Genomic DNA, 25,672 nt, shown 5'->3' with positions numbered 1-25,672 from the left:
AAACATGCTGCATGAAGCGTTTTGGGGGCGATTGCTCTGTGATTCCCATTCTATTTAACAGGAATCACAAGCGCATATCGCGACATTTTGCCTTCAAATCGCAATCTCGGAGCCAAACGCGATCGCGGGCAAAGCGCCGAGTGAGAACCAGCCCTCACTTCAGATATATAGCTGGCCTTTGGAATTGTTTGACTTGGAACCAGCTCAGCTAGGACATTGTAGCATTGTGTTTTACTGAAAAGCTTATCTGAGCCAGCTTGTAGACAGTAAACAGTAGCTGCCCACATTACAGTACTGCAGTGACACATGGCTCTTCTCTGCACCTGTGTGACTGATGTTACAGAAGAAGCAGAACTTGTGCTACACAGAAATGGCATACATGCTTCACATTCAGCTACTGAATGTTGAAGAAAGCTGACTTGCTTTTGCTGTATTTGCTATTTGTCCTACTAACAAAATTAGATCTAAACAAATACCTGGTTATACAGTAGGAGATTTTATAATGTACTGCTTTTAGTAGTATATTTGGATTCTATTACAGAATGAGGTCTGCTGTTAGGGTTGTTTAAACAGCTATTATTATTTTTTTTGTAGAATGTGACACTGTTAGTGTACTTATAATGACTTTATATTAAGTCCTAATTAGTGTGGATTAATGCTTATCCGCCTAATTAAAGGATACCAGAGCCCAAATAATTTCCTTTCTGCCCCTGCTTCCTACCTAAATGCCCCTCTGGCAGCCTCTTCCAGGTCACCGGAGTCGGGCACAACTGCGCTGGCCGGGCTGCTTGTGTCCTACAGCACGTGCCCATGGCCGGGAGCGCTCTTTGTATGACGTCACTACATCATGCGCATGATGTCATACGCATGCACAGAGTGCTCCTGGCCATGGGCGCGTACTGTGCGATGTATGCAGCCTGGCCAGATGCCTGAGCAGTAGTGCCTGACTCTGGCGACCCGGAAGAGGGCATTTAGGTAGGAAGCGGGGGCTAAAAAGAGAATGAAGAGGTAGGCATCAGGGCAGGTCAAAGTATATGCCTGCTCCCCCATTTTTGGCTAGTTGATTTGGGCTCTGGTATCCTTTAAAGTGAATGTTTACCATTTCAAAAAAGAAAAAGTCAGATACTCACCTAAGGAGAGGGAAGGCTCGGTCCTAATGAGCCTTCCCTCTCCTCTCCCGGTGCCCGGTTCCGCGCAGGATCCCCCGTGGCAGTATTCGACCAGTTCGGTCAAATACTGCCACTTCCGCATACCGAAGGGAGCTTTCGGAAGCCTTCGGGAGCACTCAGGCTCCCGAGGATGGGGCCGCTCCATACTACGCATGCGCGAGCGCCCTCTATGACGCGCTCGCGTGTACGTAGTATGGAGCGGCCCGTCTTCGATAGCCCGAGTGCTCCCGAAGACCTCCGAAGTCCCTGCGGCGGCGGACGCGAACGGGGGAGCCAGCGCAGCACAGAGGGCACCGGGAGAAGAGAGGGAAGGCTCATTAGGACCGAGCCTTCCCTCCCCTTAGGTGAGTATCTGACCTTTTTTTTTTTTTTTTTATAGCGGTACCCATTGGCTTTAAAGGGATACTGTAGGGGAGTCGGGAAAATGAGTTGAACTTACCCGGGGCTTCTAACGGTCCCCCGCAGACATCCTGTGTTGGCGCAGCCACTCACCGATGCTCCAGGCCCCGCCTCCAGTTCACTACTGGAATTTCAAACTTTAAAGTCTGAAAACCACTGCGCCTGCGTTGCCGTATCCTCGATCCCGCTGATGTCACCAAAAGCGCACAGCGCAGGCCCAGTATGGTCTGTGTCTGCGCAGTACACTCCTGGTGACATCAGCGGGAGTGAGGACATGGCAACGCAGGCGCAGTGGTTTTCTGACTTTAAAGTCAAAAATTCCAGAAGTGAACTGGAGGCGGGGCCGGAGCATCGGTGAGTGGCTGCGCCAACACAGGATGTCTGTGGGGGACCATTAGAAGCCCCGGGTAAGTTCAACTCATTTTCCCCCGACCCCCCTACAGTATCCCTTTAAAGCCAATGGGTACCGCTATAAAAAAAAAAAAATGATAATAATATTTACAAGAAGTGTGTTAAGATAGAACACTGTCTTATATCTTGTCTTGATGGAGACCTTTTAGGTTTGGTTAACATTGTCTGCGATTGTGTTGCGCTTGCTGATCGCCAGGAGATCAGCAAAGCGCTAGTGCGTTGTCACCCTATGAGGATATTCCCAAAACAGCATTGCAATTTGTTTAAAATTGCAAACGTGCTGCATGTAGCATTTTTTGGAGGGAATGAGCGGTGTGAGCTAAGCCTTAGTGGTCCTGAAATGATTGTTGGTGATCAGTCAGATCAAAGTAAATGATGTGATTGGAATAATAAAATAAGGCTTCCTGGCTGACATATGTTTACGGTCTATACAGTATTTAATAGCAATGCACAGTATATGATACATTGTGAATGTAGATGCAGGTCCAGAAAACTGTCTTTGGTCCAGGGAAAACTGAGATTCCCTAGCAGATTATTACAAAATATGAAGCTGCCCCATCGCCCAGATTCTGACATCCAGTGCAGAATGGAAAATCAGTTATGCTTCTAATATTGAAAAATTCAACAAACGTATTTGAAGAGGAAAATAAGTTAATTTAGGTAAGGTGATGATCTTTCTGGTTATTGCCTAACAGAAATGTTCTACTTGAGTTCTTTAAAATAATGCTTAAACATTCTAACTGTATTAATAAAGTGTAGGCATTTGCAAGGATGCGCTACAAGATCTAACACTTGAATTGTGTTTTTTTTCTTATCCTTATGATGGTAGGACTGTATTTGCCAGAGTATGAAGAGAGTCTGAAGAAGTCCTGGGTGTGGAAAGAGCTGTATTCCGTGAGGAACATTAGACCTTCCTGCCATAGCACGCTAGGATTGTATGGAGGCATGTTCTACACTGGCATTTTCTACTGGATATTTAGAGGGAAGGAGCCTTGGACACTGAAACATAAAGGTACCCAAAGAAGTTGTCTGAGGGGGGTACTATTAACAACTTGAGGACTGCAGTGTTAAACACCCCTGAAGACCAGGCCTTTTTTTGAGAAATTGGACACTGTGCTTCAAAGAGTTAACAGAAGTCACAAATGCTATTTTCACACCTTCCCCTGGATAAATAATGGGCAGTTAAAGCGGATCCAAGATGAAAAACTAACTATAACAAGTAACTTGTCTATATATCTTATCTAAAGTTTACATAGTTCACACAGCAAATCTGATTTAATCCTGTGATGCAATGAGAGCGGCCATGTTCTGTTTGTCATCATTACACAGGTAATCTGCAACTGCATCTCCACCCCTCAGTCTGTAAAAAATTCACTCCCCCCTCCCCCCTCCCCTCTGCCTCTGAAATCTCTGGCTAGTAACCTCCTTCTCCTCCTGCCCAGACTGAGCTCCCATAAGCCCTTGCTACATGGGTCTGAGTGCCTTGGCGTTTTGGAGAAGCTGTGGGCGAGGCTTGTTTAGTTTATAGGGGATTAGAGTACTAAAACAAAAAAAAAAAAAGTATTTGGCTTGAGGAATGACCTATAAACTATATGGAAGGAACACAGTTGTGCAATAAATAAAAGTTCATCTCGGATCCACTTTAAAAGAGGAGGAGTGAACATTGCAACTCCTATAGCTATTAGAAACCAGGAAAAAAAGTGGCCCTTGGTTCCCTTTAAGCGTTGTGCAGCAGTGTGTTCTGACAATACACTGCTGCATGCATTTCTGAGCACAACGCAGCGTTTTCCCATTCAGTCTATCTGAATGGGGTCAGTGCTGCAATAGTGAGCAACACAGGTGCCAGACCAATGCAACAGTGTGCTCTGTCCCTAACAGAGCAAGATTGTTTCAGCTCAGGGGATGCACAGATTCATAACAAAGCTTGACTTTAAATATGTGATACTGTATTTAAAGGGGCACTATAGCGAAAAATTTTAAAATTTAAAATATGTGCAAACATGTACAAATAAGAAGTACATTTCTTCCAGAGTAAAATGAACCATAAATTACTTTTCTCCTATGTTGCTGTCATTTACAGTAGGCAGTAAAAATCTGACAGAAGCGACAGGTTTTGGACTAGTCCATCTCTTCATAGGGGATTCTCAGCAAGACTTTTATTCTTTATAAAGACACTCCCTAAAAATCATATAAACATTGATGCTGGCCAGCTTCCCTGATCCCTACACAGTTTTTTGGCAGTTGGACAGAGCAACTGCCATTCACTAAGGGCTTTTGAAAATAAATAAATCCCTGAGAATCCCCCCATTAAGAGATAGACTAGTCCAAAACCTGTCGCTTCTGTCAGATTTCTACTACCTACTGTAAGTGACAGCAACATAGGAGAAAAGTAATTTATGGGTCATTTTACTCTGGAAAAAACGTGCTTCTTATTTGTTTATGTTTGCCCATATTTTAAATTTTACAATTTTTCGCCATAGTGCCCCTTTAAATGAGCTTGTTAAAATAATAATAAAAAAAACCTGACCGTATAGTTGACTTACAGGCATATACATAAATGAAGAGTAAAGTGCAGTGCTGTAAATATAAATCATGTCTTTCCTGGGTAAGGTCATGCTTTGCTCCTCCTTTGAGCGCCAACTGGTGAATGAAGATGCTTATCAAAACTAAACCAATGAAAGGCTTGCGAGAAGGGTGGGGCTAAGTGTGTCTCTTCTCAGGAAACTAGGTTTTTGCCTGTTTAAACACATGTTCTAATAGGCAAATAATGACTTTCCTGAAAAGAAACAAACACTTGGTCCTCAATCCATACCCAAGGGGTATTTTACTTCCATGCATCTTGTCAATTTAGTACATTTAAAGTGAAATTCCACCTTCCCTACAAAATTAATACAGTAATTTTATGTTAATAAAAAATTGAATTTCCAATTCAATTTGCAGCCGGCAATCCATTTGGAAAATTAACTGTAAGCACAGAACTGCCCGTAAATTTCTTGCTTGGACTATGTACTCTGTTTCAGTATAGATAGCTCAGGTATTGCCACTTCCTTCATGAATAATTAGCTGCGCAGTGCTTGTAGTTTTTAACACCTGCGCTTAGTGGCAAAGTGGATGCTCCCTATTTTTATTTTGTTAGAATGTTAATTAAATAAAATCACTTAGTATTATCATAATAGATCTAATAAGAAACTCCATATGACAAAACTCCATGATAAATCTGGTTAAAAATAGAATTTTTAGTATTTTGTTAGAATCCTAATGAATATGCTATGGAGGGCCTGAGTTCTGTATTCATAATCTAGGTGTGTAGTTTTAAATAAATTGTGGCATTAATTTTAGCTATTTTTAGAGGTTAGAGGCTAAACTGAAGGGGTTGCATAATATACAAGTAGAACCCAAGCCTAATACCAGGTTCAGAAACACATACATACCCAAGGAGAAGCCTCTGGATCCGAACGACGCTTCCCTCATTGTCCTCTGGTCCCCTGTTGCCACACGTGGACCCTCCAGCTGATAACAGCTGCAATCCTCTTCTGGCATGAGTGTGGCCGTGCCTGCGCCATAGCACAGAGCCACAAACTCATACACAAACGGCTCCAGCTTACTGCGCAGGCGCGGCCGTACTCACTCAGTACGGCCACCCTTCTGGGTGAAGAGGAGCATGGCCCCCGATCAGATCACCAACAAGCCCTTGGCAATGCGGGACCAGAGGACAGCGTGGGAAGCCTCATTAGGATGCTTGCAGCATTAAAGTCGCAAATACATGAAGCGAGCAGCGGTGGGGGACCAGGGGATCGCTTTGTCCCGGCATTGGCACAGGACATCTGTGGCAGGCCGGTAGAAGTTCCAGGTAAGTTAAACTTACCTTTTTTTCATTACAGTATATTCCTTTTAAGCCTGATGTATGATTTCGCTGATGGGAGCATATAATCGGTTTTTCCCCCCTCATTTTATTGTGGTAATGACTGCCCTGTTCTTCACCAGGTTTGGATTCTGGTCAGCTAAAACCAGCAAAGGATTGCACACCTATTGAATACCCCAAACCTGATGGGAAGATAAGCTTTGATCTATTGTCATCTGTTGCATTAAGTGGTACTAATCACGAGCATGACCAGCCAGCACACCTGACACTACGAGATGACAGCGTACCCGTCAATAACAATCTAGCCATATATGATGGCCCAGAGCAGAGATTCTGCCCTGCAGGTGAGTAGATGAATATTAAGAAGAGCCTATATTTAGTTGCAGTTGGTCCTGATGCATTAAAACAGCCAAACAGATATTTCAGAGACATTTTAGTAATGAACATGATTGCGTTTTAGGACTGAACATGGCAAAAGAAAAATGTCTTTGTTTAGTTAAACTTACTAAAACAATAACATAAACTAGGAGACGCTTATATATCGAAATGTAAAATAATAAAAACTCAAGAGAGGAGTGTGAGTATTCACTTATTTATTGAGGAAGTAGTATTCACAAACGGTGAACGATATATTAGGCACAACTGCAATGTGTTTCGTGGGACAACACCAACTTCATCAGGTCAGCTTTGCAAATCAATACATTGAATGAAAATATTCAGCCACACATTCTCATTAAATCATTTTGTTAAATTTAATGAAAGATTATTAAATTATGTATAATCCTATAGTAATGTAAAAAAAAACTTAAAAGAACTTCTGTATGACATATAGAAAATCTAGTTGAAAACAAAAGAAAACTTAAAAAACAATAATTCTAGCCCTAAGAGAGCAGAGATATTATCAGTGATCATCATAAAAATATTAATGATCATAATATTTTGTAAACGCCAGTTCTTTAAAAAAAATGTTGACCTTATGTATTATACCCCAGTAATAATAATAAGTGATCAGTATCAATGACTGATGGCACATTGCCAATAGGCCCAAAATTTGGTACTAGAATACCAAAATAGATACACCCCCAAAAAAAGAAAATTGTCCCGATCAAATTCACTTTTTATCCTTGGAGATGATAAAGTCCTTTTGAAGTGAACCCGATGTGAAAGTGATATGGATGCTGCCATATTTATTTTCTTTTAAGCAATACCAGTTACCTGGCTCTTCTGCTGATCCTCTGCCTCTAATACTTTCACCCATAGACTTTGAACAAGCATTCAGCAGATCAAGTGTTTCTGACATTATTGTCAGATTTGATGAGAGTAGCTGTGTGTTGTTTCTGTAATTCAGACACTACTGCAACCAAATAGATCAACAGGGCTGCCAGGAAACTGGTATTGTTGAAAGGGAACTGAATATGGCAGCCTCCACATCACGCTCATTTCCGGTTCACTTTAATGTCACTCCATGATGCAGTGCTTACAGGGCAGAACATGCTGTCTTTAGCGATCTTCCGAAGTAGATTATAAGCAAGGAAAAAACAGTATTCAAGGTTTTGGACTGATACACAGTGAGAGTGAGAATCACAGTAACCTCACAGCAAAATCGCCATGAACAGTTTTGCCACAAATTTTATTCAAGTGAATGAGAATACAGCTTTCAAAACACAAATGCAACGCTAGTATGTATCGGCCCTTACTTGCAGTAACTGATAGAACTAAATTAATTATTTTATTTAACCCATCTTGGAGTTTTTTTAATGTGTAGAGTTCATCATTTTCATCAGTTCTTGTTATTGAGCAGAGTTGAATTTAACTTCACGCAATGCATTCATAAGCAATTGTTTTCCTGCCTTGTATAGTGATTCTGCAAGATGAGTTTTTGATTACAAATCTTCTGCCTAGCTCTCAGTGGGCAGGTGAACAGTCCTTTATAATAATTGTATCGAACATTCTGCAGTGTTAGGTACTGAGTGGTGTGTTGTCCACAAGCTGAAATGGAGGGGGACAACTGGGAAAGTGTTTGTGCAGCCTTAAAGAGACTCAGTGATGAATTAAAATAATAGATTTATACATACCTGGGGCTTCCTCCAGCCCTATCCGCATGGATTGCTCCCATGCCGCCGTCCTCGGCCTTCTGGATCGCCAGTACCGGGTCTCATAACTTCGGCTAGACATGGTCAGTTTTCTGCATGAACAGTGACTTTCTCCTTTTCTCCGGCGCCTGCGCAGTACGGAGGGAGTGCACTGCGCTTGCATCAACTGGCCCTGACTGGCCGAAGTTACGGGACCCGGTACCGGCGATCCAGAAGGCTGAGAACGGCGGCGTGGGAGCGATCCATGCAGGTGGGGTTGGAGGAAGCCCCAGGTATGTATAAATCTATTATGTTCGTCATCTCTGAGTCTCTTTAAAGGACAGGTCCAAGGAGAAAAGAAAAAAATCTATTGTATATACTCAAGTAGAAGTCTAGAAATGTAGGTCTGATTCACTTCATAAAAGTATAGGGGTCGACTTGTACACAAGTCACAGGCAACACTGAGCATACTGCGTAATGTGTGTACTAATAGGGACTTTCCCATTTGCAGCAATTTACAGAGTGGTAAGTTATACTTTGAGGAAAATAAATTGCAAGAAAACACAGGTCTGAAAGTCCTGTCCACAACAATTAACAAGGAAAGGGGCAGGGAGGAAATACTGGGCTGCATACAAGGAAGTGAATAATTGCAGCACTTGTGGGCCTGAAGGAGGTATTGGCTGCACTTAAGGGACAGAAGGGGTTAATGGCTGCAATACTGTATGCAGTGCAGTCATTAAAACCTTCTGGTCCCCAAGTGCATCCATTAACTTTGCTGGGTATACTTAAGCAGGCCATACACTGGCTCGATTCACGGCCGTTTCGACAGCAGATTCGATCCTGGGATCGGATCTGCTGCCAATCGCTTGCGCTAAACGCACCCGCCGATCCGATTCCCTCCCGAAATCGGATCGGACCGTCGATCGCGCCGTGCGGGAAATTACCCTCGATCGCCCGGCGGTAGGAGCGCGTCGCTTGCGGCGTACGATTCGGGCCCGATCCGAGCATGTATACATTACCTGAAGCTGGCTCCGGGGTCCTCTTCTCCTCGCTGCACCGCATTTCCGCATGTCCCAGTGTACGCTTATACTTCCTGTGTCACTCCGGTGACCAGGAAGTTGAAATAGAGGGCGCTCTATTTGAACTTCCTGGTCACGGAGTAACACAGGAAGCGCCGGGATGGAGCAAGAACAGCGGTGCGGTGCAGTGCGGAGAAGACGCCCGGGAGCCAGCCTCAGGTAATGTATACGGGGGGGGGACAGGCGGCAGGAGCAGCTGAACAGATTGTGATCGGTTTCAGGCTGAAATCGATTCACAATCTGTTTGCAGTAAAGGCAGCCATACGATCCCTATCTGATCAGATTCGATCAGATAGGGATCTGTCAGCTGGTCGATCTAATGGCACATCGACCAGTGTATGGCCACCTTTATACTTCAGTCAATAAAAAAAATTCCAGCTGAAAGAGGAGCTGTCAGCCATACTACCTCAGAAAAAAACCCACATATATAAGTAGATAAATACTTGCTCTACGTACACAACATATGTATTGCACTGGTCACATTATTATTTTAGTGTTTTTCTACAGTAAAAAAAGAGAAAATCCTTCTTAGCATTTCCCATTTTGCGCATGATTCACAAAGCTTTTTCACCTGTTTTCATCTCATCTATGTTACATTGTTAAGCTCCCAAAGAGCAAAAATATAATATAATTAAGGTAAGAAAAGTAATATTGAAATGAAGTTAATCAGGAACAACTTGCTTTGAGTGATTATTCTGCTTGTAAATGTGCTGAAAGGTTATTTTTTATCAATAAGGTGATAAATAAGTCACTTATGAGAAGTATTGTGAATAGAGCCCTTTAAAGAGACACTGAAGCGAAAAAAAAATATTATGATATAATGAATTGGTTGTGTAGTACGGATAATTACTAGAATTTTAGTAGCAAAGAAAATATTCTAATATTTTTATTTTCAGTTATATAGTGTTTTTTATAACATTGCATCATTCTCTAATATTTGCAGTTTAGACACTACTCCGCATTTTAAATGGGTTCAAAAGTTCACTAGCCAGCTCTGTACAACCTTCCCTGCAGAGGAAAAAAAAGATACATTGGCCTCGATTCATAAAAAGCAGTGCGATAAAAATAAATCTTGTCGGGAAAATACCGCACTTGGTATTCTCCCGGTCTGTGTGCTAATTCATAAAGATTTCCCCAGCTGCCTTTGAAAGTCGGTAAATTACCGCAGCCCATTGAGCGGTAGAGTAGAGCAGTGTGGCGATTCTCTCTTTTGCCCTGCACAGATGACTCCCCAAATGACTCAGACAGATGACTGGCACAGACTTTTCCTGCCTGCACAAATGACTCACTCAGATGACTCAGAAAGATGACTCGCACAGACTTTTCCTGCCTGCTCAAATGACTCACACAGACGGCTCTCTGGCTCTCTCCACAGATGGCTCAAGCAGACTTCGGCTCTCTGTACTTTGCATTCATCAGAGCTGTCGGTAACTTGTTAACGCCTCACCAGAGATGTTGGTAACTATCACCAGGCTTATCGCTTGTTGCAGGCTTTATGAATTGACATTTTCTGACAATTTACTGACGTGTTGGAGGTAACTGCAGCCAAGTCGGTAATTTATCTCCCTGGTCGGTAATGTCAGCTTTTCATGCAGTAACAGCCTTTATGAATTGAGACATTTCTAAGTGGTCGGGAAAGTCTGCATGAGGTAATGCTTTATGAATCAAGGCCGTTGGCCTCAATTCACTAAGCTTTATCAAACACTTTATCAAACGTTTGATAATTTACCTCATGGGTAAACTCTAAAGGTGGCCATACACTGGTCGATGTGCCATTAGATCGACCAGCTGACAGATCCCTATCTGATCGAATCTGATCAGAGAGGGATCGTATGGCTGCCTTTACTGCAAACAGATTGTGAATCGATTTCAGCCTGAAACCGATTCACCATCTGCTGAGCTGCTCCTGCCGCCTGTCCCCCCCCCCCCCCCCCCCCCCCCCCCCCCCCCCCCCCCCCCCCCCCCGTATACATTACCTGATGCTGGCTCCGGGTCCTCTTCTCCGCATTGCACGGCTCTGTTCCGGCTCCATTACGGCGCTTCCTGTGTTACTCCGTGACCAGGAAGTTCAAATAGAGCGCCCTCTATTTGAACTTCCTGGTCACTGCAGTGACACAGGAAGCGCCGGGATGGATGGAGCCGGAACAGAGCCGTGCAGTGCGGAGAAGACGCCCGGGAGCCAGCCTCAGGTAATGTATACTTGATCGGCCGCCGCTAGCGACGCGCACTTTACCCGCGGGCGATCGAGGGTAATTTCCCGCACGGCGCGATCGACGGACCGATCCGATTTCAAGAGGAAATCGGATCGGCGGCTGCGTTTACCGCGAACGATTGGCAGCAGATTCGATCCCAGAATCGAATCTGCTGTCGAAACGGCCGGGAATCGAGCCAGTGTATGGCCTGCTTAATTTTGAATTCACTAAGGTGTTATATTTTTATTGAACTGCTTATTGATAAAACATTCTATAAATATTTAACACCTTAGTGAATTCAAAATTAGATTTTACCCATGATTTAAATTATCAAACGTTTGATAAAATGTTTGATAAAGCTTAGTGAATTGAGGCCAATGTCTTTTAAATCTTATTATCTCAAGAGTTCTCTGAGACTTTGAAAGTCGTAAAGGTCAATGGCTAATTTGCATAGATAACTGGAGTTTAACTCTTCCTTTACTGGAAACAATATTAGACTTGTGTCTCTGCTGCTAATGTTTTTTTTCTTAGCTGTACTACACATACAAATCATTATATCATAATTTTTTTTTTCGCTTCAGTGTCTCTTTAAGTGTGGCTATTTTGAAGCCAATCCTTATGTCATTTCCTCCCTTACTCTCCTCTGCCTGATGCATTGCCCACCCTCCACTATAGAAAGTCCATTGTCTCAGCATGAGAAATATTTGCCAATCAGAGAGGAACAGAGGTGTGGGAGGGGAAAACAGGAGGGAAAGAGGCTTCAGCCAATCGGGCCGCATTAGTTAAGTCTGAGGGGAATTAGAGAAGCAAAAAAGAACAACCCAACATGCCCTGCAACTTCCTTTTTGTGTACCAAATTTTGTGTGTACCAAATAAGTCAGGTAAACTGGGAAATGATCATTTATCAACAAGAAAAGTAATAGTGATTTTAACTTTTGGATTGTCTGGTTAGCATCCCTATTACTTGTTTACCAGATAAAAATAAATAATTAATTTTTGATTTTATGACCGACAGTTGCACTTCGGAACTATAAGTATATAATTATACGGTACTTACCTGGGGCTTCCTCCAGCCCCTGGCAGCCTATCTGTAACTCTTGATCACGCTCACGTGGCCTGGAACATTCTGCACAGGTGCAGCACTTTTGCAGGCCCAGAAGATGCCAACCTGGCGAGGGGACCTCGTGACACCGGAGCTGTGGCAAGGGTCAGATAGGCTGCCAGGGGCTGGAGGAAGCCCCAGGTAAGTAGATCTTTTTTTTTTTTCCTCCTTGGATGTGTCTTTTTTAGCCATGCATAATCAGAACCAGCTACTGCATGCCTACATCCATTAACCATCTGGAATATCTCTTGTTTTCTGTACAGGTGTTTATGAATATGTCCCATTAGAATCAGGTGAAGGCTTACGGTTACAAATCAATGCTCAGAACTGTGTTCACTGTAAGACCTGTGACATCAAGGACCCAAGTCAGAATATTAACTGGGTTGTGCCAGAAGGAGGCGGAGGACCTGCTTACAACGGAATGTAATATACACAGGGCAGCAGTATTTTATCCTTTCTGTGACTGACTCCACATCCTGAGACCAGAACAGAAAGCAATTAATTCTTAAACTTCTGACTGAATGTGACGGCAAGCCAAGCGGTTCCACTGCTTGCTCTTGGAATTGCACTAACATAGTTAGACTGGGCATTTGATGTTTGTGTTAAAAGTGATTTATTGCATCATAGAACTGCCTTAATTCTGTTTAACAGGTTTAGTGGCAAGGCTTGCTATGCGCCAACCTTGGAACATGCCTTATTTATGGATGTAAACTACAACAGAAGATCTTTATATGTCCAGAAATTTTTTTATGTGCCAGAAAAATAATTTTTATAAATATAATTTTGTGTATGTATTTAATATTACTGATATGTACCTACATTTTCATAACCATATCCTAGCTGTAGAAACTATAAAAATATGGGTGCTGGGATGCATCTACCAGGGTTATCCAAAAAGAAACAGCTGTTTATCTGCCAGGAAAGTTATAATTTCCATGTAATACAACTTGCATCTGTAAGGTTAACCTTTCCATGCATTGCTTGTCAAATTGCTGCAGAACGCTAGTAACTGCTTGTTCAACAGCATTAACATGAAGCCCACATCCCTCCTTTAATCTACAAGTGATGTGTGATGCTACTACAACAAAGGGATTGAGAACCTTGTAGTAAGATATAATAAATGCTTAAATAAATAGAGCTGATTTTAGAGAAATAATCAGCAGATGCTGTGTCTAAAATCAAATGTTCAAGGACACAGGCAGTTGAAATCTATTCCCGGTTTACTTCCTGTTATTCCTGCTAGTGCATAGATTTCAAATAAAAGTGGAGAGGAGCAGTGCTCCGTGGTGAAATAACACTTTATTAAGGAAAATGCGCAATAAAAGATGCACTTACTGTGTGGTTGTAAAAACAAGCATGTAGCTGGGCATATAGCCCTTCAATATGTCCCAGGTGGGTGCAGCCTCAAACAGTCATGGCCATCGGCAATGGATGGATCAGATGGAATTGGATCCTGGGTGCCATTACCGTTGGACTCTCGTGTGCTGGTAATGTTGCACCATGTTTCGGCATTCCACACCTTCGTAAGGTAATGTTACCAGCAATCAAAATTGAGTTCAGTTTTTAAGAAAGATATTTGCCCTGGAAGGGCTGGAACCCACAGGAGCGCTTTTGGCAGCGTTTTGGCAGCACTGCGATACGCTAGCAGTTTGCCAAAACGCTGGGCTAATGTTAATGGATGGGGCAACTTCCACAGGAGCGTTTGCGTTTCTCAGAAACGCAAACGCAGGACCTGCAGCATTTTGGGAGCGTTAGCGCTTCAATGTAAAGTATTGAACCGCTAGCGGAAACGCTCAGCAAAACCTAAACTGAGCGGTTTTGCTAGCGTTTTGCGGTTCAGCACACTGTAACAAAATGAAAAATAATTCACAGGACCAATCAGGATAAAAACGCAAAACGCTAGGCACCCGCTGGGGAAAAAAATACAATGTTGCAAAACACGACCAAAAACGCGCATGAATCCGCTTGCAAACCGCTCAGACAAAACGCTAGCGGTTGCGTTTTGCGTTTGCGGTTTTCAGTGGGTTCCAGGCCGAAGAGTTTAACTGTTTAATTGAAATCGGCTTTTACTTTCTGGACAACCCTCGTACACAGTGTATGTCATAGGGGACTAGCAGTCTACATACTACAAAATGAATGAGAGGAATGTCAAATATGAGATAGTATGTCTATGATCTTGTTTATCTACGTTGTAGTATATCCAAAGGGAAATAGGAGGTTTTTTATGTTGATTTTTTTCACCTCTAACTCAGTGGGTTCTTCAAAAACACCTGAAATGAGAGAAATGTTAATGGTAGCCATTGTGACTTCCTCCAAAAAAAAAAAAAAACCCTGCTCTTTTGCCTTAAGCACCATCTGAGTCCTCACCATAGTGAGGATGGAGATCCGTGCCCTCTGACTGCAAGCCTGCTGTAGGTTTGGGACTCAGACCACACGGAAAACACGTGAAGGTAATATGGCAGCCTCTGCATTCTTCTCCTTTCAGATTGTCTTTCAATTCCATTTTGGGTATTGTGAAAAACAGAGGGTAGTTTGGAAAATGGAGTAATTCCCAATAACTGCTCACAGGACTTAAGAGAAACCTGATTGTTTAATACTGCAGCTTGCATATCGTCATGCAATAGCACTGTTATCCAGGGTCGGACTGGGACACTGGGGGCCCACCAAAGAAATTTCAACCTGGGGCCCACACATCCCATGATTGCGGTGAAAAAAAGGGTGTGACCATGTACCGGAAGGTGGGCGTGGTCATGATGTATTATGGACAGGGCCAAATGTACATGATCTTAGCAGCATTGTAATTCAGAGACACTGCTGCCCAGCAAAACTTTGCATAGAGTCCCCTCCTTCAATATAAAGTAATGTCCTTCTTTGCAGAGGTTGCGACTGCATCGGGGCTCTTGGGCCAAAGGGGCCCCGAAGGGCCCTCCCTCAACTACAGTATTACCTCTCTATTGGTCCTGTGCTCATAATAATCGCTTCTATAGATACTTTGAACAGTGGTAATCATTAACAAGCTATTTCCCATACCCTTCTTGCACCTCAGACGCTGTAGCTGCCATTGGCAGGTTTTTGGTGCGTCGTATAAATTGTTATGTATAGAGTGCTTGGGGGGCCCCATTGTAAAATTTGCATCAAGGCCTACAGCTCCTTAGCTACGCCACTGCTCTCAGCATGAGTGATTACAGCACTGAGAAGAGAATTTTTTGTGCTGCAGGCAGCAATTGGAGCTCTGTAAGACAAGGAGGGGGGGGGCCCACCGAGGAAAAAACTGTACTACTGTGGCCCAGTCCAACCCTGCTGTTATCCATGTCTGATGTGTAGATATTTTGTTCCCCTACCTCTGTCTGATATTTGGGGGACAGTTCTCACCTCAGGTAGACACATCCAAACAAGCTAGCCCAAAGTGAGTGCTTTTGCTGCTCTGAGGCCTGAAACACACCAGAGGAGTTTTTCTGAGCGTTTTGAGTTTTTAAATCTGCTGCTAATGTTATCCTATGTGTCTGTGCACACTGGAGCAATGAGGTTTTGTAAAAAAAAACATAGCATTACATTGGGAAGAGCTTTTAGAGGTTACAAAACCTCTTCCCAATGTAATGCTATGGGTTTTTTTACAAAACCTCATTGCTCCAGTGTGCACAGACACATAGGATAACATTAGCAGCAGATTTAAAAACTCAAAACGCTCAGAAAAACTCCTCAGGTGTGTTTCAGGCCTTATTGATCGCTGACAATTGACATATCACTACACTAGTGAATTCCTATGGGCATGGTCCCATCATGCTGCTTGCAGCATTTTGTGAGTGATCACATCAGCAGCTACAGCATTCAAAACTAGAAAGTTCCAAAAATCAATGAAAACTCAGAACTTCTGCGATTTAGCAAATTGTGTCCGTAGTGCATCTTACTTTATTTAGTAAAAATGTTCCTGTTAATAGGGTGGTAGAAGCTGAGAATGAGTTCAGAGCATTCATCATTATCATTAGATTTTTCAGCAACGTGTATAGGGTATTATTTTGAGTTAAACTCTGCCCAAGTAAAATAAAGGTTTAATTATATCCCATCTCCAGACACAGATCTCTAAACATATCATCTGATGGCTTGATAATTGGTATGTAACATTACTAACTTTTTGGTGTAACATAAGAGTCCTGCAGTTAATTATCCTGTTTAAAATTAGGTTCACATTTTCTGAAGAAGACTAGTTGAAGGAGTAGCAGCAGCCTATGTGCTATAGACTGTGTACGGTTTGGATTACATCCTCATATGAAACTGCAAGAGGACAAATCCCAACATGGAGTCAAAACCCTGGAACAAGCATGTGGCTAATCAGGTAAAAGCGTTAGAGTACCTGATCTGCTGCATGCTTTTTCAGGGTCTATGGTTAAAAGTATTAGAGACACTGGATCAGGAGGACTGCCAGGCAACTGGTATTGCTTAAAAGGAAATAAACATGGCAGCCTCCATATACCTCTCTCTTCAGTTCCCCTTTAAAAGGCAGCCTCCATATCCCCCTCACCTCGGGTTCCTTTTAATTGCATCATGGCCTAATGTTACATATACTCAGAATTCTCCTCTCTCTCGGTTTGTCTCATGTGTTCATAAGTATGCACTGAGCAGGAGGTAAAATGCATTGCCTGTCTTTGCAAACCTACTGCTTTTCTGGGTTTACTTCAGTGACACAATCATTACATAGGGAAGCTGGCTCTGCATTAATCTACAATTGGAATATCTACTCACATTTCATTAATGGATAGAAAAATAAAAAGGTGGGATACCACAGGGAGCAAGACCTGGTCTGTTATTCCTAAGGAATCTGGTGGAGACTGGCAAGAGGCCTTATAAAGTCTGTGTCTGAAATATAACATGGAAAACTCTTGAATCATTGTTTGGCCTCCTTATTATAATTTTTTTTTTTTAAATACCTGAACTAGATGGAGATTGTCTGGAAAGCTTTGGGGGTTTTTTCCCAGCAGAGGTACATTTAAAAGGCCATATATGATGGACTTAGTAGCAGGGGTGTAGCATCGGGGCCCCGAAGGGCCTTCCATCAACAATAGTATTAGCTTCCTATTGGTCCTGTGCTCATAATAATCATTTCTATAGATACTTTGAATAGTGGTAATCCTTAAACTGTTCCCCATCCCCTTCTTACACCTCTGACATTGGAGAGATACACCATTGGCAGGCTTTGGTGTGCCGTATCAATTGTTATGTATAGAGTGCTTGGGGGGCCCCATTGTAAAACTTGCATCAGCCCACAGCTCGTTAGCTACACCACTGCGTTCTGCATACAGATAGTAGGCTTAGGTACACTCCAAAAGATGTCACATGAACTTAGTTTTCATAGGCCAACCTGAGATGGATCCTTCTCTGTAAAGCACAACTACAGGCAAAATTCTTAGTGTGATGTTTGTTAGAGTAAAAGTATTTCCAATGCAACTGGGCTCTGCTTGCCTGTAATTGTGGAATGATTTATACAGGCTAACTCAGGACTAATGCAAATTCAGTGTTACAAGACCCTGAGACCTTGTATCACTAACAAGTAGTAACATAACCCCACCAAGGGAAAATATCTAATTTGGCAATTTTTATATTCTTTACTTATGAGTGTAATCACTTTTGTTGCCAGCAGTTTAAACATGAATGGCTGTGTGTTGAGTTATGTTGATGGGACAGCACATTTACACTGACAACTTTAAATTGCATCTAAGTGTCATATCTTCAGTGTTGTCCCATGAATGGGACCAGGCAAAGTAGTTTATTAGAAACTAGCAGTAGGGTATTGTACCGTGTTAGCCATCAGTAAAAGCAAGAAGTTTTAAATCAGGATGATACCATTTATTGGCTAACTACAAATGAATAAGAAGAAACAAGCTTTCGGCCTTGCAGCCTTCGTCAGGTTTACATCCTGTTAGTTTGCAAGCTGGTGGTACAGACAGCTTATATACATGTAACATCAAAAGGGAAAACTGATATTTTTTTCAAGCATAAATACGTCATTAAGATGCCTTAATTCAAACAGACCATCTAAATGGGGTAAGATAAGGATCCTTGTTTACTCCATTGCTCACAGACCTGGTATTAGGATTGACCCAGAGGTATCGTAAATTCTTAGTTTACAAGTTCAGCTAGAGTGGCTGAGACAGTTTAAATATCATCAATCTCATACCAATATAGAAAGTTGTTGTCCTTATTCAAACCCTTCTCCACAGCTTTGAACCAATTTATAAGTTTTGTTTCTGCTATTAAATCGGTCATTTGACGTTTTGAAGCCGCCCTTCAGGGCAGTGACACGAAGATCATCCATGCTGTGTCCGTTGGACCGAAAGTGTGTAGTAACTGGGAGTCCAGATTTGGTATCATTAATAGTGTGCCTGTGTCCATTCATACGTTTGCGCAGATTTGGCCAGTTTCTCCCACGTACATAACATTGGGGCATTTAGCACACATGATCAGATATACCAGATTGGTGGACCCACAGGAAAATTTACCTTGTACTCTGTACTCCTGTTGTGAACCTGGTATCGTTACCCTGTCAGTGGAGTAAATGTGTCTGCAGGTCCCACATATTTGTTGTCGGCAGGGTGATGTTCCGTTTTGTTGAGGCCTATTCAAAGAGCTCCTGACAATCATCTGTTTTAGATTGTGTGGTTGCCGATATGACAAGAGTGGAGGTTTAGGGAATATCGTTCTCAGTCTGTGATGCTTGTGTAAAATGGGATGAAGTTCCTTAGCAATCCTCCTTAAGATTTCCAGGTGTGGGTAGTAGGTGACAACCAAAGAGACACGTTCCTCTTTCTTGGCTTACTTCCGCTTCATTGATGATATTTTAATCATCTGGTCTGCAAGTGAGGATGATCTTCTCCAGTTCCACAGGAACTTCAATGCCTTCCATCCTACAATCAAATTGAAACTTACCTACTCTCACACAGAGATTAACTTTCTGGACACCACCATATACATCAGGGGTAACAACATACAAACCTCTGTGTATCGCAAACCTACAGACCGTCCCACATACCTAAGATATGACAGTTTTCATCCCAAGCACATTAAGAACTCTATAATTTACAGCCAAGCTATAAGGTACAACCGGATTTGTTCTGACAGGATGGACAGAGACAAGCACCTGGATCACCTTAAGAACACTTTCATTAAACAAGGTTACAGTCCTCCCATGGCTGAGGCCCAAATCAGGAAAGCCAGCAACATCCCCAGGACTGAACTCCTGAAATATAAGCAAAACCAGAAAGAGGAACGTGTCCCTTTGGTTGTCACCTACAACCCACACCTGGAAATCTTAAGGAGGATTGCTAAGGAACTTCATCACATTTTACACAAGGATCACAGACTGAGAACGATATTCCCTAAGCCTCCACTCTTGTCATATCGGCAACCACACAATCTAAAACAGATGATTGTCAGGAGCTCTTTGAATAGGCCTCAACAAAACGGAACATCACCCTGCCGACAAAAAAATATGTGGGACCTGCAGACACATTTACTCCACTGACAGGGTAACGATACCAGGTTCACAACAGGAGTACAGAGTACAAGGTAAATGTGAGTCCACCAATCTGGTATATCTGATCATGTGAGCTAAATGCCCCAATGTTATGTACGTGCTAGAAACTGGACAAACTCTGCGCAAACGTATGAATGGACACAGGCACACTATTAATGATACCAAATCTGGACTCCCAGTTACTACACACTTCGGTCCAACGGACACAGCATGGATGATCTTCGTGTCACTGCCCTGAAGGGCGGCTTCAAAACGTCAAATGACCGATTAATAGCAGAAACAAAATTTATAAATTGGTTCAAAGCTGTGGAGAAGGGTTTGAATAAGGACAACAACTTTCTATATTGGTATGAAATTGATGATATTTAAACTGTCTCAGCCACTCTAGCTGAACTTAAAATTTCTTGCTTATTAGAAACTGTCATAATCAAGCATAAAGTATACTATAGTACTATATCTTAATTTAGTTAATGGAGTACAGACAATGTCTAAGCTAGAGCTATAGTTCTCAATTTGCATGCAATAATCACATAACAGCTTGCAAAGGAAGCATAGGTGTCGCTAGTCAAAGTGTACCCGAGATGAATGTAAAGCAAAAAAAAAAAAAAAAAACTTATACATTCCTGGGGGTTCCTCCAGCCCCCTTGTTTGTCCACTATCCTCCCAGTAACTTTGGCCAGTCGGCACAGTGCAGCTATGTGCACTCCAGTGAGCGTTCTGTGCCTGCGATACTACTGTGCAGAATGCTTCCGGTGACAGGAGCGTGTGCACGGCTAAGCATGTGCAATTAACCACAACTCCCGAAGTTACTGGGGGACATGACAGAAAATGGAGGATGGTGGAAAGGGACAGATCAGGCCCAAGGGGGCTGGAGAAAACTACAGGTATGTATACGGTTTTGCTTTGGCCCCATCAATTTACTTTAATGCAGGTAATGTACTGATAGTGTGCTCCTCTTTCCACATATCTCTAGCCTGGATGATAATGTAGTGTTGCAGCTATGTACAAATAAGTCACAGATGACAGCCAATTTCCTCAGTAATCAGGCAGCACCTTACACAGGAAGCATAGGTCTCACCCATTGGAGCTTTTGAGGTAATCCACACAGGCCCAGAGTAGTGGGCAAATAATGAGCAGGCTACAATCTGCTGCTAACCTTCCCACCGAACAACATATAAGGAGTAGGCCTGCGCCCCCCCCCCCCCCCCCCCCTTCCTGCTATAGCAGGATAAAAAAAAAAAATACTGCAGGGGCCAAAAAACAGGTTTACTATAACAGAAGTTTCATTATAGCAGGGTTTACTATACCAGTAGTTACTCCCATATACTTATAATGGTGCTTGGCCAGGGCCTAGACATTTAATTTACTATACCCAAATGTTTACTATAACGAGATTATACTGTAATTAAATTACATTTAAAAAAAAGTTAGGTGTACTCAATTTTGTGAGATACAGTATAAGGATGAGCAATTTACTGAGTCTAAAATGAAAAATACTACCACTTTCTGTATACAGACCTGCTGTAAGTGATAGCAACAGGAAAAAATAGTGCATTTTAACTCTGGAAGAAAGCTTTGTGTATGAAAGGTTGTTTACATTTGAATTCTTTTATTACAGTTGTTCTTTAAAGGGAACCTAAACTGAGAGGGATATGGATGTTTCGTTTTAACTACTTGAGGATTATGGGCTTAAACCCCCCGAAGACCAGGCCATTTTTCACAAAATGGGCCACTGCAGCTTTAAAGAGAACCTGAGCTGGCGATATGGGGGCAGATGGGACACAGAGCCATGTCCTCTGCCTAATGACATGGCTCCGTGTCCCCCCCAACCGCCGCTCCACTGTCGTGCTAGATTCCCCAAACCGGTAAATAGAGGGGTGAGGGATTCCCTCCAGGGGCGTTCCCCTGGCCATGCCTTCTACCGCTCCCCCGCCTTCCTGCATGCGTTGAGAAACACAGTCTCTCAGCACAGCCGTGTGACCCAGGGGTCACCAAAGTGAAAGTGGGCTACTGCAGCCCACAGTGGTGGCCTCGCTGCAGGGCCGCACAACTCAGCACACCAATCTTCAGCCTATGACAGTGGATTGCTGTCTTGTCTCCCCAGGGGACAGCCCAATGACACAGCTGTCCCCAGTACAGCGCTGCTGTAGATCTCATCACTGTACACACTAAATCCTAGCGATCCCCTGCAAACTCTGCTCCCAAGACTGCACGGCGGTCCAGGGGCTGCTGCCGCATCCACGCCACTTGGTGTAAAGTGCTCTTTAAAAAGGTTAACCAATGCCAGTTGCTTGGAAGTCCTGCTGCTCTCTTTGGCTGCAGTAGTGGCTGAATCACAGACCTGAAACAAGCATGCAGCTAATGTAGTCTGACTTCAGTCAGAGCACCTGATCTGTATGCTTGTTGAGGGGCTGTGGCTAAAAGAATTAGAGCAACAGGATCAGCAGGAGAGTCAGACAACTGGTATTTTAAAAGGGAAGGTCCAAGCAAAATAAAAAAAAATAAAAAAAGTTTCACTTACCTGGGGCTTCTGCCAGCCCCATGCAGCCATCCTGTGCCCTCGTAGTCACTCACTGCTGCTCCAGTCTCCCGCTGGCAGCTTGCCGACCACGGAGGTCGGCGGGCCGCATTGCATACATTTTTACACATTCCCCCTAGTGCAGGAACATTAACATACATTTTTACGCATTGCTGGTTTCAATGCGTAAAAATTTACGCATTGAACCAGTAATGCATAAAAATGTACGCAATGCGGCCCGCCGACCTCAGAGGTCGGCAAGCTGCCAGCGGGAAACTGGAGCAGCAGTGAGTGACTACGAGGGCACAGGATGGCTGCATGGGGCTGGTAGAAGCTCCAGGTAAGTGAAACTCTTTATTTTGCTTGAACCTTCCCTTTAAAAAGGAAAAATCCATATCCTTCCCAGTTTAGGTTCACTTTAGGGGCCACTTCTGAAAGACTCTTCCATCACTGGGCGGCGCTGCAATGCTGACACCATCCCCTGAATTATGATCACATGTCATATCGTAGATTGGAACATCTAACGAGGATGTCTGCATTTCAGCGCCACAAGAGAAGCCAATCCAGCCACCTGAAACAGGTAAATATGAGAGCTCCCTGCGCTGCTCTGCATACCCTGCTAGGTTGGGGAAAGCTCACCTCCCCAAAATCGGCCCTGCAGCGCACATATATCTTTGTTATACAGGGGTTGGACAAAAATATGTAAAAATGGAAACACCTTGAAAATCAACTAAATATATTTTAATACAGTGTAGGTCCACCTTTTGCATCAATTACAGCCTCAATTCTCCGAGGTAATGATTCATGTAAATTGTTTCCAAAGGAATTTTAGCCCATTCTTCAGTTAAAACACCCTCCAGTTCTTTTAGAGACGATGGCAGCGGAAATAGACTTCTTAATTGAATCTCTAATAACGACCATAAATGCTCAACGATGTTGAGGTCTGGGGATTGTGGTGGCCAGATGAGATGCTCAACTTCATTAGAATGTTCCTCGTGCCTTTCTTTTACAATTCTAGCTGTATGGATTGGGGCATTATCTTGAAAGATGGCATTCCCCTCCAGAAACAGTTCTTGAGCCATAGGATGAACTTAGTCGCCCAAAGTTCCTAAATAGTCTCGGCTGTTAATTCTTCAAGGAAGGGAACTTAATGGCCCGGCGGATTTCCAAGAAATAGCACCCCAGATCATCACAGAACCCCCGCCATGTTTTAAGGTTGGGAGAAGGCAGTCTGGATGAAATGCTTCTTCTGGCTGTCTCCAAACATACACTCAGCCAGAGGTCGGAAATAAAGGTAAACGATGATTCGTCAAAGAAAAATCACATTTTTCCACTGCTGAAGGGACCAATTCTGGTGGTTTCTACACCACTCTAAACGCTTTGAAACACTTGTCTTTGAGAGCAGAGGTTAATTACAGTTCTTCCATGGAATGTGCAGCTGCCGACAAACATTTTTTGTGGAAACTGGGTTCTGTAGGTGTTCATTCAGCTCTGCAGCGATTTTAGGAGCCGTGGTCTTGCAAGCTTTTCTAACAATTCGATTTAGATTCTGACGGACTCTCTGAGACAACTTCGACTTTCGACCACAACTGTGTTTTGCTGAGGACGTTTTTCCTTCTCTTTCAAAGGCAGTCATTACTTTTGAGACAGTACCTCTTGAAATGCCAAGCATTCAGGCACTTTCTGTCACAGTAGCGCCTGCCATACGAGCACCTACAATCTGGCCTCTTTAAAAGTCTGTAGAGATCTGCCATTTTTATAAATTATAACTAACTTCTGTTTAAATATCTGTAAAAAAAACCCCATCATTTTAATTAAACATATCAAATAACAAAAATAATAAACAAAACAAAAAAAGTAACATACGGTATGTCAAGTTCTGATTGCTTAGTTTTTCCATTCAGTAAGGCAGATTTGTTACATCTGCTGCTCCGAATGAAAGGAACCCTGAGCTCAGCCTTAAAATGCAATTGGACTTATTGGGGCTTCCTCCAGCCCCCCACAGCCTGCAGTTCCCCAGCATGCTCCTGGTGGCTCGGTTACTCGGCGACTTTGACCTAAAGTCGACTGTGCATGCTACGCATCATTACGCCGGCCAGTGTGAGTCCTGCACATGTGCGGTTCTCTAAGACTGAACCGTGCATGTGCAGGACTCTTGCCGGCCGGCATGACATGTAGCGGGAGTGCGCACGGCCTACTTCAGGCCGAAGTAACGGAGCCGCCAGTGAGACCAGGAGAGAATACCCGGGGACTTTCATGCTGCGGGAGGGGGGGGGGGGCTGGTGGAAGCCCCAGGTAAATCCAAACTGCATTTAGGCTGAGCTCAAGGTCCCTTTAAAGGGTAACTGGAGTGAGTGAGATGTGGAGGCTGCCATATTTATTTACTTTCAAGCAATACCGGTTGCCTGGCAGTCCTGATCCTCTGCCTCTAATACTTTTAGCCATAGCCCTTGAACAAGCATGCAGCAGATCAGGTGTTTGACATTGTCAGATCTGACAAGATTAGCTGCATGCTTGTTTCTGGTGTATTCAGACACTACTGCAGCCAAATAGATCAGTAGGACAGCCAGGCAACTGGTATTGTTTAAAAGGACAAAAATATAGCAGCCACCATATTACTCACTTTAGTTCCCCATTAAGTTTTATAATGAAGTACTTGTTACAAAAATAAAATGTTAGACTCAATTTTATGTTTAAAGGGAAGGTTCAAGCAAAATAAAAAAATGAGTTTCACTTACCTGGGGCTTCTACCAGCCCCATGCAGCCATCCTGTGCCCTCGTAGTCACTCACTGCTGCTCCGGCCCTCCTCTGGCAGCTTGCCGACCTCGGAGCCAGTAATGCGTAAAAATGTATGTATGTGTTAATGTTCCTGCACTAGCGGGAATGCGTAAAAATGTACGCAATGCGGCCCGCCGACCTCCGAGGTTGGCAAGCTGCCAGTGGGGGGACTGGAGCAGCAGTGAGTGACTACGAGGGCACAGGATGGCTGCATGGGGCTGGTAGAAGCCCCAGGTAAGTGAAACTCATTTTTTTATTTTGCTTGAACCTTCCCTTTAACTAGTGGACCTAAAATGAGCTAGGTCTGTCACTGCGCATGCACGATACGCCAGCCCCCCGTCATCGCTCGCAGCGCGTCACTCTCCCTCAATGTCTCTGCGTCCCTGCACATGCGCAGAGCATGTGGGACACACACAGGGACATGGGACGCAGAGACAGTAGGGTTTTGTTATAGAGGACTTACCTTTAACCACTTGCAATTAATCCTCTCATAAGTTTATTTTCACTTCAGGTTTGATTTAAATATCTGACAGCATCACAAATCATTGGCACACAGACAAA

General features: G+C 43.3%; 1 protein-coding gene across 1 annotated transcript in view; it reads left to right on the top strand.

The window, feature by feature from the left end:
• The window catches only part of ETFDH (electron transfer flavoprotein dehydrogenase), a 50,463-nt gene extending 37,396 nt beyond the window's left edge, over positions 1–13,067 (top strand). The window contains exons 11-13 of the mRNA XM_068278862.1: positions 2,809–2,991; positions 5,964–6,185; positions 12,550–13,067. Coding sequence (XP_068134963.1) covers positions 2,809–2,991; positions 5,964–6,185; positions 12,550–12,713 — 569 coding nt within the window. The 3' untranslated portion in view covers positions 12,714–13,067. The remainder of the gene's footprint in view (positions 1–2,808; positions 2,992–5,963; positions 6,186–12,549) is intronic.
• Positions 13,068–25,672: the final 12,605 nt, after the last annotated feature.

The sequence above is a fragment of the Hyperolius riggenbachi genome, chromosome 1, assembly GCF_040937935.1.
Source record: "Hyperolius riggenbachi isolate aHypRig1 chromosome 1, aHypRig1.pri, whole genome shotgun sequence".
Taxonomy (NCBI): domain Eukaryota; kingdom Metazoa; phylum Chordata; class Amphibia; order Anura; family Hyperoliidae; genus Hyperolius; species Hyperolius riggenbachi.
The sequence above is the reverse complement of the archived record's forward strand: the minus strand, read 5'-3'. Positions and strand labels throughout refer to the sequence as shown.